Source organism: Equus quagga, chromosome 20, assembly GCF_021613505.1.
Source record: "Equus quagga isolate Etosha38 chromosome 20, UCLA_HA_Equagga_1.0, whole genome shotgun sequence".
Classification (NCBI taxonomy): domain Eukaryota; kingdom Metazoa; phylum Chordata; class Mammalia; order Perissodactyla; family Equidae; genus Equus; species Equus quagga.
The window spans coordinates 33,660,066-33,675,227 of NC_060286.1; the positions used below are offsets into that span (position 1 = coordinate 33,660,066).

The 15,162-nt window shown below is 39.0% G+C and overlaps 1 protein-coding gene across 2 annotated transcripts in view; it reads right to left on the reverse strand.

Annotated features, from left to right (window-relative positions):
- Positions 1-15,162, reverse strand: part of ATXN3 (ataxin 3) — a 36,446-nt gene that overhangs the window by 19,000 nt on the left and 2,284 nt on the right. For both annotated transcript variants that reach the window (XM_046647487.1, XM_046647486.1), the window contains exons 2-6: positions 11,180-11,344; positions 10,905-10,949; positions 7,022-7,107; positions 6,488-6,554; positions 3,432-3,519 (exon numbers count right to left, since the gene is read on the reverse strand). In XM_046647487.1, coding sequence (XP_046503443.1) covers positions 3,432-3,519; positions 6,488-6,554; positions 7,022-7,107; positions 10,905-10,949; positions 11,180-11,344 — 451 coding nt within the window. The remainder of the gene's footprint in view (positions 1-3,431; positions 3,520-6,487; positions 6,555-7,021; positions 7,108-10,904; positions 10,950-11,179; positions 11,345-15,162) is intronic.

Sequence of the window (15,162 nt, forward strand, 5' to 3'; positions counted from 1 at the left end):
AAACCTGAGGGATAGGATGTATGATGAAAAAAAAAATCAGTCTTGGACCAGCCCCAGTAGCCTAGTGGTTAAGTTTGGCACACTCTGCTTCAGCAGCCCAGGTGCAGTTCCTGGGCATGAACCTACACCACTCGTCTGTCAGCGGCTGTGCTGTGGTGGCAGCTTACATACAAAATAGAGGAAGATTGGCAACAGATGTTAGCCCAGGGCAAGTCTTCCTCAGAAAAAAAAATAATCAGTCTTTTGTAGACATGTTCAGTGTGAAATGCTTTCTGGACTTCCAAGTTAGGAGTTTGGTGTTCAGGGTAGATGTCTAAGCAGAAGATAAAAGTTTGGGAATTATTGGGATATAGATCTTAGAGATAATATTTAATATAATGGGACAGCACATAATCAAGACGTTGTCTGGTCACTCCAATCGTTAGAGATTGGAAAAGGAATCTGAACGAAGCAGCCAATGAGATACAAGGAAAACCAGAGCATAGTGGCCTGGAAGCCAAGTGTGGAGGGGAGGATATGATTAGAAACCAGTGTTTTAAGGCATAAAAGAAAAGAGATACAAGTATATGAAAGCAAAGAAGCAAATATACTATAATCCTACATGTGAATTGGAAAGAACGTTACATGACAACCAACCCAGTAACAATAAGCACACCAATGCCCGGAGTGGGACCTCTAAACACCATCACTAAAAGGGCAGGACACACATAAGATAAGCCTGAAAAAGCTTGTTACACGAAAATGAAAGCCTTCAAAAGGCTGCAGTGGTCATTTCAGAAACTTAGCAGTCAACTTCAAAGGTTCCTCACTGGTCCAAAATGGAACAATTTGAGTATCAATAGGAATAATAATGACAATGGACTGTTTTAATGGGTTAGTTTACAATGACACTTCAGTAAAAGAAGAAAAAAAACCTAATAGGTTATCCTTTGGAGGAACGACGCTATGAAACCAACTCATTTAAAAAACTGATAAAAGGAAAGAAATATTTATCCTGCTTTTCCCATATGAACTATATTTTAGGGTAAGCAAATAATTGATGAGAGAAAGTCTATTTGTATAGAAGTATTCCTGCAACTAAATGAAGGAACGTTCGGAATCCACTGTCACCATTTTGGAATCCTTAATGAAATAACAAATCTAGAGATTGATCATCAATAGCTACTCACATCACAAAGAAGAGACGAGACATCAAGCACCACACCATCTGTAAAGAGACCTCCACTGTCTCCCCAAAATCAACGTGAATCAGATCCAGCCTCTTGATCTAAGGACTAGCCTATCGGGTAGCCAGGGCTCAGAGGAAAATAGGGATTCAACCAGCAAAATCCAGAATGTGGGAAATGGAACAAATGACCTATTTTCTTCATATAAATTAAGGAAAAAATAAAGAAGAGAGAAAACCTATAGACTTAAAAGACATACCAATCCAATGTAATCAATGAACCTTATTTCTTCCCTGATTAAACTGTAAAAAACATAACAGAACTAAGGAGACTGGAGATTTGAACACTGACTGGGTATCTGATGTTATTAAAGCACTGTGGTTAAATTTTTTAGATGTGATTATAGTATTGTGGCTACAACAGTCCTTGCTTTTAAAAATTTTAATTAAAAAAACATAGAGAAAATTATAAGATGCCTAGTATTTGCTCAAAACAAACAGTGGAAGGAAGTGGGTAAGGAATAGATAAAAGAAAATTGGCCATGAGATAATTGTTGAAGCTGGGCGAAGGGTACATGAGAGTTCAACACATTATTTTCTCTACTTTTTAAATTTGTTCGAAAATTTTGACAATAAAGTTTTATCTTGTTCTGTTTAAAGTATGGTGTAGTCAATTATATCCACAAATAAGATGAAGGCAAATAAAAGGAAGACTGAGAATCGAATACTGGCAGTGGCAAATGTGGAAGTCATTGGTGACAGTGAGAAGAGGGTGACATGGTTATGACAGTGTGACTAGAGTGAGATCATGAGTACAAGACAACACACGAGAGACGATTCTAAGGAGAAAATAAAAATGGGGAGGCAGCTGGAGTTTCCTGGAATTAAGAGAGGCTTTTTCTTCTTAATCAATGGAGATAAAGAGCTTATTTCTCTGCCGATAGGCATAAGAGAGCAAAGAGGGGGAAAACTGATGATATAGGAGCAAAGATCTTGAGTAGGTAGAGGAGCTGGGATCCAGCCGCTAAGTGAGAGACCAGTCTCGGTTAGGAGCAGGGGACAAGTCAGCTATTTCCGTGGGCTCAAAGGACGGAGAGATAGAGAGAAGTTGATAGATTTGCTGGCAGAAAGATGAAGAAGTTCTCTTCTAATTGCTTCTGTTTTCTCAGTAGATTATAAAGGCAGGCCATAAGCCAGGAGTGAGGAAGGGAGAAGGAAGTGCTTAGAGGTTTACAGAGACAAGTTATGAAATAATCATGTTGGTGAGCAGCAAGTGAACTCACTAAGAAAACAGTAGGAATGTCGAGCAGCACGACAGGCTCATTTGAAGTTTGTGATCATAAATTTAAAGCAAAATCAATCATTATATTTTATGTCATTCTTTAGCCATGTTCAGCTGCTCTGGGACAGGAATGGACACTAAGATTTGGTTTCAACCAGGGTTGGGATTTTGTCATGAAAGTATGATGGAGAGAGAGAAGGAGGAAGGAGCTGAGGAATGCTGCGAAGTGATTATAAGGTTGGATTATAGAAAATAAGCAGAGTAAGGAAGAAATTTATAAGGAGAATGTCTGGACCTTGCGGTAAGATTTAAAGAAATGTTGGAATGGAAAAAACAGAAAATATGGTATAAACATAGGAAGCAATGGTCAAAGAGTAGGATGCTTGTAATTGGGATTTGCAGGTGGTACGGTTATTAGTAACGGCAAGGCAAGAGTGAAGAAAACGATTGTTGAAATTAAGAAGTAAAGTATTGGACTGGGTTGATTTTTGATGTAGAAATCACTAAGAATGACGGAAGGAGTTGAAGCAGAGAGAAGACAGTCAGATCCTAAAATCTTCAATGAAAAAGGAGGAGGATCAGAGATGACTGCAACAGAGCCAAGGGTAGCATTTAATCTAGTGGCATGCCTTCCAAAGGAGCTAGAGGTTTTAGGGAAGAACAGTGGCCTAGAATGGGCAAGAAGTATACCCAACCCCCCAACCCCCACCCTGCCCCGGCACCCTGTGCTGTGTGGGGTATGGAAGGAAAAAGAGCCACTAGTTAGAGTGGCTGTAAAGGAGGCAGCATCTCGGGAGGGGCCAGGTGTCAGCGAGAACTCTCCCCTAACAGGATTGGCCAAATCACGGCCACAAGTTCACCAAGTAAAACAAAGATTTCACTGCCTCTGCCACAAAAACAGTACTGTTACATTCACATCTAATGAGCTAGCTTTATTTGGCTACTTTGAAAGATACCATCATAAAATTTTCAGTCTTTGTTTACCTTCCTGTTGTAATTGAGCCAAGAAAAGTGCAAGGTATGTATCTGATATTAATTCTGGACCCGTCAAGAGAGAATTCAAGTTGAACCACTGGAAAAAAAGAAAGTCAATATTTAAGTTAGCGTACATCGTAAGTAATAGAGAAGTTTCACACATTAAGAATAGATATAACCCATTTAAACTTAGTAAGACTGCCTAAACACTGGAAATATGTCAAACTGAGATTTTTAAGAGTAATTAAATAACGTGATTTAAAAAACTGAAATAGAATGTTGCAGATTTATCACTATTAAATGTTTAAAAATAAAAGTTTGTGGGGCTGGCCCGGTGGTGTAGTGGTTAAGTTCATGTGCTCTGCTTCAGTGGCTGGCGGCTCCCAGGTTTGGATCCCAGGCCTTGACGTAGTACCGCTCATCACCATGCTGTGGCGGTGTCCCACACAAACAGAGGAACACTGCTCCAGATGTGAGCTCGGCAACAATCTTCCTCAAGCAAAAAGAGGAAGATTGGCAACAGATGTTAGCTCGGGGCTAATCATCCTCACGAAATATAAAAAAATAAAAAAAATAAAAGTTTGCTTTAAGCCATAAACTTTATATCACCCCCAAAAAGAACAGAAACTGATTGTACTTTAAGTACCTTTATTGATAGCTATAATTAATTGTTTTTCAAATTATCAGTCCCACCTAACTGTAATCTAACCAGACCATATTGCTGTGGAAGAAGAATGACAACTACATAGTTTTCCCATCACTGATAATTTTGGCTAAAAGATTCTAATTGTGAGAAAGTTAGATATTCCAGGAAGAGAATTTGTAATCACCAACTCATTTTAAAAAGATCATTAAGCCACCATCACATTTAGCTAACATCATTTAGTCACTACCTCATAGGAGTCCTAATTTAGACTACAAGATACAAAAAGTTTTAAAAGTTACTGTAGAGCGGCTGGCCCTGTGGCCGAGTGGTTAAGTTCTCGCGCTCTGCTTTGGCGGCCAGGGATTTCAGCAGTTCAGATCCTGGGTGCGGACATGGCACCGCTCATCAAGCCACGCTGAGGTGGCGTCCCACATCCTACAACCAGAAGGACCCACAACTAAAAATATACAACTATGTCCCAAGGGGCTTTGGGCAGAAAAAGGAAAAGTAAAATCTTTAAAAAAAGAAAAAAGTTACTGTAGAGTCATGACCAACTACCCTCCCTGAATTTTGACATAGATGATACTAATTTTTCCAGTCATTGTTTTCATTATAGAGTGATCTCCGACAAAAGAGCCTATAGTGCAAAATATAATTTTAAACAAAAATATAAATTAGAGTCAAAGATAATAAGCTAAAATTTGACATTTCTTGTATTTGTCAAAGAATTTAAAAATGTAAAAACTCAATTTTGAAAAACTAAAACTTTAAGAATCTTTCAAATTAATGATATAAGTTAAGATGTATATCAATACAAAGGAACTTCTGGAATCTAAGTCTTCAAATCTTAAAAAAGTCAGCGATTACTTTAAAAAGTAAAGAACACTTGATCATAATTTTTTTAATTTTTTTTTTAAATTTTATTTTTCCTTTTTCTCCCCAAAGTCCCCTCAGTACATAGTTGTGTATTTTTAGTTGTGGGTCCTTCTAGTTGTGGCATGTGGGACACTGCCTCAGCGTGGCCTGATGAGCAGTGCCATGTCTGCACCCAGGATCCAAACTGGCAGACTCTGGGTGGCGGAAGCGGAGCCCGCGAGCTTAACCACCCGGCCACAGGGCTGGCCCCTTGATCATAATTTTTTAAAGATATAAATAAAACCCAGAGGTTAAATCATCTAGGCAGTGTCCTGCCAGGGTTTTTCCCTGGAGTTGATTCCCCCCTCTGGTCAGTTTCTGCTGCACCACACCTCATTACCTGCTCTTAGCTCCTCTGGAGGGACTTCAAGAAACAACCATGTAAGAGGAAGCTGCTTCTAGGAGGCTGACTTAAAAGATAACAGCAGAGCTTTGGTGTTTCAATTATCTTTTACTAAGATTTAATTCAATGCACTCTTTCTTGATTTCATTTCTTTTTTTGCTTTGTATTATTTTCTTAACAGCTGTATTGAGGTATAACTGATATGCAATAAACTGCACATAAAGTGTACAATTTGAAAAGTTCTAACATACGCATACACTCTTGAAACCATGACAACCAAGAGGGTGAACACACTTATCGCTGCCCAGTTTCTGTGCCCTGTAATCCTCCTTTCACTGCTCCTTGCCCTCCTCACCCACAGGCAACCACTGGTCAGTCTGCTTTCAGTGACTCTCGATTAGTTCGCATTTTGTAGACTTTTCCATAAATGGAACCATACACTACATACTATTTTATGTCTAGATTATTTCACTCAGTGTAATTATTCTGTGATCCATCCACGTTGCTGCATGTATCAATAGTTCACTCCTTTTATTGTATTAGCTTATTTTCAATAACTCTTTCAAAGACTCAAAGTCTAATAAAAAGGACTTTAAATAATTGTTTCAAAAATGGAATTGTGGGCATAGAGATCATTGGTAATTATTTTTAAAAATAACACTTTAGGTACATTGCTTGATCTTAACAAAGGTTTGCTCAAGACACATGCCATGTTCTTTTTCTTTTAAAAAATCAAATGACTTTATGTAGATATATTTATTATGTGGCACTTTGGAATGTGAATAATCTTATTATGCAAACATAGTTGAAAACTTTTATCATGCTGGACACTGTTTCAGGCTTTGTGACACTATTTTGCTAAATACAAGTCTATAAATGTGATAGTTACCTAACAGAACATCTTTATCAGATAAAAACCCACTTACAGTAACCACATTTGCATTGTCTTAAATAGACAATTTTTCTTATGATACAGTTAAACTGTATGTAAGTGTCACAAATCTAAAATGGAAATTGATACTGTCTTTTTAAAATAGCAAATTTATATCTATCAAGATTGAAACCATGTCAAACACACACATTACTGGTGAGTTTCTTCATCTTTAAGGCACCAAACCCTTACATTTTAGTTGCAGATGGAGTGCAGAATTAGAACATTACCTGTTTTCCTAATTTTCTAACCGTAAACCAGTGTTCTTTATAATTGCATATAAATGATCTTTCATTTCTAGAAAAAGAAAAGAAAATACACACATAATATTAAGCTAAAATATTAGAGTTCATATTCATTTAGTTTGTTTACTGGCAAGTATTACACAAAACTTATGATAATTTAGGGTTATGTTTATAATTATAGTTAAATGTAATTAACTATAAGATATAGTTAAATACCACTGATTCTTAAGAAATTACAAAACACTATGAATCTGCAGATTAGTGATGCTGTGCACAAATGACAGCATCACACAGCATTCGAGGATCAACTCTGCGCAGCCAGACACTGAGGTGTCAGGAAGGCTCAGCGGGCAGATGTCCATGGACATCCCCCAAAAGGTGAGAGAGGAAAATCTGAGGGAATGAAACATGGAACATCAAAACAAAAGCATTCAAAATACATTTTTCTTCTAGAAGAAATATGACTCTAAAAATGAAATTTAAGAAAAGGCATGTAAGAAAAGCAAAATAAAATCTTACATGGGATCGATCCTGAGCCTCTGATACTCTGGACTATTGAACAGGATTAGCTCTAAACCCCAAACTTTCAAGGCATTGCTTATAACCTGTTATAAAAAAAAAAAAAAGCAACTTTTCATGAACTAAATCATTCAATTCCAAATTCAAGTAGTATAGCCATGTCAGTTGTGCAAGCAACTTTACTTCATATATAAATTTCCCCAAAAGGCTGTGGTTTTAAAAACGTATGTAAGTCAGGATAGCTGCTGGTGTGGTGAGCTCAGAGCAACGTCAGCATCATGGTGGAGTGAGCTCTTCCCTTAGTCTCTCCCCACTAAAATACAACGAAAAGGACATTTATAAACCAACAGAGGACATTCACACAACACAACAGACGTCTGGGACATCCACACAGCCACACGTCTGAAGGTGCGGGTGCTGGACCCCCCAGGAGGCAGTGGAGGGAGCTTCTAGTGGTTAGGCACAGCTGCCAGGGATCATGGCAGGCTCAGAACACACAGCTCCTGCCCTTAGTGGAGGCAGGTGGAATCTGTGACCAGAAACTACCACTAAGCGACAGTTGAAGTCCACTCCATCGAATAGCATGAAGAGGTATATTAACGCTCCAAACCAGAAGGAAAATGACAAGTACGCAGAAGTCAATCTTGAAGTCACAGAAATTTACAATCTAAATGAGAGAAATTCAAAATAGTTATCATAAAGAAACTCATCAAGTTACAAGAAAACTCAGAAAGACAGTTCAATGAAATTAGGAATAAACTTGAACACAGGGAATTCTTCAGAAAAGAGACTGAAACTATAAAAAAAAACCTATCGGAAATGTTGGAGATGAAAAACACAATGAATGAAATAAAGAAAAATCTGGAATCCGTAAAAAACAGAGGTGATATTACAGAGGACAGAATTAGTACTTTAGAGGACAGAAATATAGAAACGCTTTGTTGGAGGAGAGAACTAAGACTAAAAAGAAATGAAGAAATTCTCTGAGAAATATCTGACTCAATTAGGAAATGCAACATAAGGATTATAGATATTCCAGAGGGAGAGAAAGCAGCAGGGAGCTTGTTCAAAGATAATAACAGCTGAGAACTTCCCAAACCTGGGGAAGGAGCTAGAATTACATGTAAATGAAGCTATTAGAACTTCTAATTACATCAATGTAAAAAGACCTTCTTCAAGGCATACATTAGTAAAACTGGCAAGAGTCAATGACAAAGAAAAAATATTAAGGGCAGCAAAGCAGAGGAAAATAACCTACAAAGGAACCTCCATCAGGCTTTCAGTGGATTTCTCAGCAGAATCTTTACAGGCTAGGCAAGAGTGGAATGATACATTCAAAATTCTAAAAGACAAAAACCTTCAGCCAAGAATACTCTATCCAGTGAAACTATCCTTCAGATAAGTGGAGAAATAAAAACTTTCCCAGATAAACAAAAGCTGAAGGAGTTCATCACCACAAGACAAGAAATGATCAAGAAGGCCCTCATGCCTGAAAAAAAAAGGGGGTTACACAGCCTTGAGCAAGGAGAAAAATAGACAGACAAAAACAGAAAATTGCAGCTCTCTACGAGAACAGGTTAGCAAACAATTAAAACATAAAGGAAAGAAAAGATCAAAAATAACTTTAATCACTTCCTTTTAATCACAAACTCACAACTCAAAACAGAATAAGTTGTGAAAACAATAATTTAGACGGGCAAGAGGAAAGGGATGGAACCTACTGAGACTAAGGAAATAGGAGGCTATCAGAAAATGGACTATCTCATCTATGAGATCTTTTATACAAACCTCATAGTAACCACTAAACAAAAAATCACAACAGAGACACAAATGACAAATAAAGAGAAAAATCATCATAGAGAACCACCAAACTGAATTGGCAGTTGGAAATACATAGGATGAAAAACAAGGGAAATACAGAACTGGAAAACAGAGGCTGGCCCCATGGTCGAGTGGTTAAGTTCGCGTGCTCCGCTGTAGGCGGCCCAGTGTTTTGTTGGTTCGGATCCTGGGCGCAGACAGGGCACCGCTCATCAAGCCACGCTGAGGCGGCATCCCACACGCCACAACTAGAAGGACCCACAACTAAAAATACACAACTATGTACTGGGGGGCTTTGGGGAGAAAAAGGAAAAATAAAATCTTAAAAAGAAAAAAAAAAAGAAATAGCATATGACCCAGCTATCCCACTACTGGGTATTTACCCAAAGAACTTGAAATCAGCAATTCAAAGAGACTTATGCAACCCTATGTTCACTGCAGCATTATTCACAATAGACAAGACTTCGAAGCAACCCAAGTGCCCACTGACTAATGATTAGATAAAGAAGACATAGTATATAAATACAGTGGAATACTACTCGTCCATAAAAAAAGACAAAATCATTCCATTTGCAACATCATGGACAGACCTTGAGGATATTATGTTAAGTGAAATAAGCCAGACAGAGAAAGACAATGCCATATGATTTCACTCATACGTGGAAGATAAACAAACACATGGGCAAAGAGAAAAGATTAGTGGTTACCAGACGGGAAGGGGGTTGAGGGGTGGGCATGAGGGGTGAAGGGGCACATATATACGGGGACCGACAAATTAATAACATACAACTGAAATTTCACAATGTTATAAACTATTACGACCACAATAAAAAAAAGTGCGTAAGAATACAGATCTATCATTAAATCCAGAATTAACATACACACATTAAGCATTAAGAGTGCTTTTCACACTAGGTTCCTCGGACATTCCAGAGAACCACACAATTCCTAGATAAACCTGTCTTAAAAATCCAGATGTATATTCTATCCAGTAGGTGCTATTCTTAAACTAGTGCAATACATACACGTGATAATTTGGCTGCTACGGGTCCTGCTTTAGGAAAGCTACATTCAACTCACTACCTGATATGTCAGCAATAACGACAATTTTCCGTCTATTAAGATGAGTTCTCCCTGGGGATTTAAATTGAAAGTCTAAGTTGAAGATTGTAAACTTCTATGATCATGGGTTGCAATTTTTAGGGAAAAAACAAAAGATAAACATGATTATTTCAAACTGCTGAGGGAGAAAAGAGAAATTTCTGAAAATTCACTATCTACCCTCCAAAGAAGCCAAGAGAGAAGCAAGCAAACAAGGTACTAGCACAGACAAAACGTGAAAGCAGCGTAGTGGGCAGAGGTGAACTGGCCCCCAACGGCAGCGCTGCCCAACCAGGAAACGGCCAGGGCTGGGCCCGCTCAGGCCTCTGATCCGAGCCCTGCAGTAGCTGTTACCTGTAACAGTCCACAGTGAGGCCCTGGATGGAAATGCTGGTGAACGAGGAGTCCGGGAGGACAGTACAAGGAGACACCTCACAGATATTAGAAACAGAATGAAAGACCCAGAGACAAGATGAAAGAATCTCACAAGTAATACAGCTGCCCTTGAATTCTATGGGTGAATATATAAGTTAAAAAAAAAAAAAAGCAAAAGCCACAGACCATAATAAAGGAATCCAATGCGGGTGGGCTGATCTAAATGGAAGGCGGTGAGGTGCTGCATTTTCTCAAATTTATGCAAGAGACAGTAAGTTTAAAACACTGTGACTTATTGGAATTAAGATTATTAGCATCCAGATGCAAATGAAATAATCTCCTTTCAAAGAGCCGTACTCTAAAATGACGATTCTACAATTCTAATTTTCATATTTATTTATATAACAATCTAGTACTCTAGAATATAATCTTACACTCTTAGACACAATCTATTGGAGAAAGTGCTGAAGGTCACACGATTATAGTGACTAAAAGGCTGTGAAAAGATACTCATATCAGCCATGCCCTGAGCTTCAACAGTGCCTAGGACATAAACAACACTTAGTACATGCTTGTGACTACTTACCTGAATAGAAAAAAAGCCACTGTCATCCATATTTCCAGAAGGCTGCTGTTTAATTTGGATGCATAGTTGAGGCGAGGGTTGCGGGTGGGGAGAGAAGGATAAAAACTGCCATTAGTCTACATATTTAAAATAACATCGCGTGCATTCCCATTCACAAAGTCAGGAGCAGAGTTATAATTAACAAGTCAGATCCCCATAGGAACAATGGTTCATCTTTTTCTAAACAGTACCCATATTTTTTTAAAAATGCTATTTAGTGACTTGAAAATCAGTACCTGTAAAAATGTGCGATAGTCTTCACTAGTCACTCCTCCTTCCGCCATCCTCATCCTCTCTTCTTCATCTAGCTGATGTGCAATTGAAGATAATTCCACAGGGCTAAAATACTCTCCTTGCAACAGGTTATTCAAGCAGTGTTGAGCACAAAGTGAGCCTTCTTGCTAATATTTCCAAAAGAAAAAATTCACGTGTGATTTGTTAAACAGATTTGTACAATGTCTTCCCCTAAAGAAGAATTTAATCCTTAACCTATCACAGTCAAACCAAATCTTTTTAGCTTTAGACAAGCGGGATTAACTAAGTACATGGGTTTTCATTTAACATTTATTTTACAATTTTACCATGAATCAAACTACAATTATTTAGCTATACGATCAAAAACTTAAGAATGATTTATATTGAACAAACATCATCAATCAGAGACATCAAATTTCATATTTTACTACAAACTATTCTACAAAAACATTCAGCCTCCATCATTTTCAATGCCTAAAATAAAGTCATCTTCGGAGATTCCACGTCAAGTCACTAATGATGAAAGGGAATTTTAATGCCTCAGACATGTGTTCTTTTAATAAGATAATCACTACTCAATCTAAATGCTTGTTCATGTAATTTCCAATCTCAACAATTGATACAGGTAAGAAAAATTCTGTTCGATGTTAATGAAAACTTGCAGCTACAGAGTCAAGGTTCTCTTCAGGGAACTCTGCAGATAACATACACACAATGTGATGCAAGGAGCAATACGTCCAAAAACCACCCCTGCAGCTGATTTCTAGACAAGCCACCAAGGGGTGCATCCAAGCTCAGCACCCCATGGGATCACCCACTTCCTGTTATGGCGGTAGGGAGAGTACAACTTCCCATGGGCCCCAGGGTGTTCGGATGCTGGGCAGTTGGCTTCTCATATAACTGGCAATCCAAATCTAAATCCAGACTGCCTGGCAGCGAGCAGCCTGCTTATCACGCCTCTCCCGGCAACACCGCTGCTTTCCCATGCTTGCCCTGTAAGAAGTACAGGGCGGGTGAGATCCCTCCCTGGGAACACACACCCCAGGTTGGCCTCTCTGCAGGGTGGTGGTGCAAGAGAGAATGCTTTCTGCTCCTGCTAACCCTGGTCTCTAAGTTCTCCGTTTCCCCAGTAAAGTGTATCACTTAACCCAGCTTGTCGGGCAGCCTGCAATTTGTTCTGAGCTGTTACACGATAGATGGTGACCCTAAAGAGTAACACCTTGCAAGACACATATTTGTCCTGATAAATTAATGTTCTGTGAACAGTATGCAGCTGCTGAGAAAGGTACAGGGTATATGTATATAATGGAATAGGAAGGCAGCACTGAGACAGTCTGAGTCTGAGACAGGAGGCCAAGATAAGTTTATCTTTCTGTCTTGGGATGGAATAAGTAGCTGGGAAGTAACGAAGACGCTGTCTGTCCTCAAGCCACAGCCGCAATGGTGACAGAGGACTCATCTCCATCTCTCTTTCCTTCTACCGTCTTCCTACTGCCGGAGAGCAACTCCCACTAAATACTATAATGTGAACTGAAGGGTTATATAGACGTCCCACCTACAGTCTATTGAAAAATGGACAAGACAAACAAGTACTCACAAGAGGATAGCCAAATGGCTAAAAAACACAAAAAGGTACTCAACTTCATTAGCCATCAGGGAACATATATTAAAACCACATGCTACCACTACACACTCTCCAGAATGGCTAAAAGGTTGGAGAGGATTAGAGACATCAAAACTATTATTTACTACTGGTGGAAGTATAAATTAGTATAACTGCTTTGGAAAACTATTTGGAGTATCTACTAAAGCTTAACATATATATACCCTATGATCTAGCAATTCCAATACTAGGAACATAATGCAAACGAAAGAAATGCAAACATACGTTCATTAAAAGACATGTATAAGAACTTTCATAGAAGCTCTATTTTTAATGGCCTTCAAACTGGAAACTACCCAAAAGCCCATCCCAGTAGAACGGATAGATTGCATTATATTCACAAAAGAATATCATACAGTCATGCGCTGCATAATGGCATTTCGGTCAACGAGAGACTGCATATATGCTGGAAGTCCCACAAGATTAGTACCATACACGCTAGGTGTGTAGTAGGCTATACCATCTAGGTTTGTGTAAGCGCACTCTATGATGTTCACACAATGACGAACGTATCCCCATCTTTAAGTAAACCGTGACCGTACAATAACGAGAATAAATTAACCACCTGCGACAATTTGGATGAATCTCTCAAACAATGTCAGAAAAGAGCGACTCAAAAGAGCACACACTGTATGATTCCATTTACAAAAGCTCAAAAACAGGAGAACTGATCTATGATGTTAGAATTCAGGATAGGAGTTCCCCTTGCAGGCATGGAGGCATTTTCTGTCCTGCTGTCAGGCTACTTGCCTCAGTTTGGGGCTCTCAAACTATGGTCAACATATGTAATACCATGTACAGAAATAATGACATCCAAATACTTGATTTAAAAAATTCTCTCCATAATGGGGCTGGCCCCGTGGCCGAGTGGTTAAGTCTGTGCACTCCGCTGCAGGCGGCCCAGTGTTTCGTTGGTTCGAATCCTGGGCACGGACATGGCACTGCTCATCAAACCACGCTGAGGCAGCGTCCCACATGCTACAACTAGAAGGACCCACAACGAAGAATATACAACTATGTATTGGGGGACTTTGGGGAGAAAAAGGAAAAAATAAAATCTTTAAAAAAAAAATTCTCTCCATAAAAAAATTAGCTCTAAAACATGAAAAATAAGCACTTGAAATCAAACCTTGTTTAAGTAAAACTGCATTGCTATAGGGAATAATATCAAGTTCTGTACTTCTAATAAAATTTAACGGAAGGAAAGAACAAACTGTTCAATCCAAATTTAAAAGCACTTTTTAAAGTCACAAGATGAATCAAAGTCAACATGGACCAAGAAACCGTGAAATGGACCTGACTCAGAATATGCATTTTCCCACCCCACTCCCAAACCATCCCCAGCCACTTCTTTCTCAAGTCTTAACCAAAGCTGAAGAGAAGTTCACTTTGCTATAGTTAAACTTCACGATTCAAATTCAAATTCCATGATTTCAGGCGCAGACTTTATTGTCTTGGGAGCAGAGGATCAACAAACGACATCTCCAGTTTCACCAATATTTTATAAAACCACAAAAGGGACCTGCAACCAAATCATTCCCCCTCTGCCCCCACAGTCTTCAGGACCCACCTGAAACTAGTTCACATTCCCAGAGACACTATGACTACAACAGAAACCAGGCAGAAACCTAAGGGTGCACTCAAAAACAGGCTAACCCAGGCCACGCACCCAACCTAAGGGCACTTCCTCATCTCACCTGAGGGATGATGTATTCCCCTCCCCCACTTATTACAAGGTTCAGCAAACACAAGCGTCTGAATAACAATGGCCAGCACTTCCAGAGCACTCTGTGCCAGGTAGCATTCTAAGTACTCATAACTCTGAGACAGACACTTCACTATCCCCAAACCATAGAGGAGGAAACTGGAGCACAGAGATACAAAGTAACTTGCCCAGGATCATACAGATAGTAAATGGTAGAGCTGGGATTCAAACGCAGGCAGAGGTTTCCAGTGGTTATTAGCACTTTCTCAAGCCACTTAGGCGGAATTTGGTTACTCCCAAACCTCAAATATCCTAAAGATGACTAAGATCCTTCAATCACAAAAGGGCATAATGAACGTCATAAAGTCAATGCTCAGCGTCATTACAATTTTTTCCCTAACTTTAAATATAATCCTAACAAGTTTGGTTATCATTCTCAGTTCACATTACAGAAAAGGACCAATTTGGACGGCACGGTGACTGCACCGAGAGCAGCCAGCAATAGAACTGATAACAAAAATGACAGAAAACAGGCACCAGAACTTCCCTCCCCCCCAAAAACAACCCCAGCAATTGCTGGCCATTCAGCATTAGGA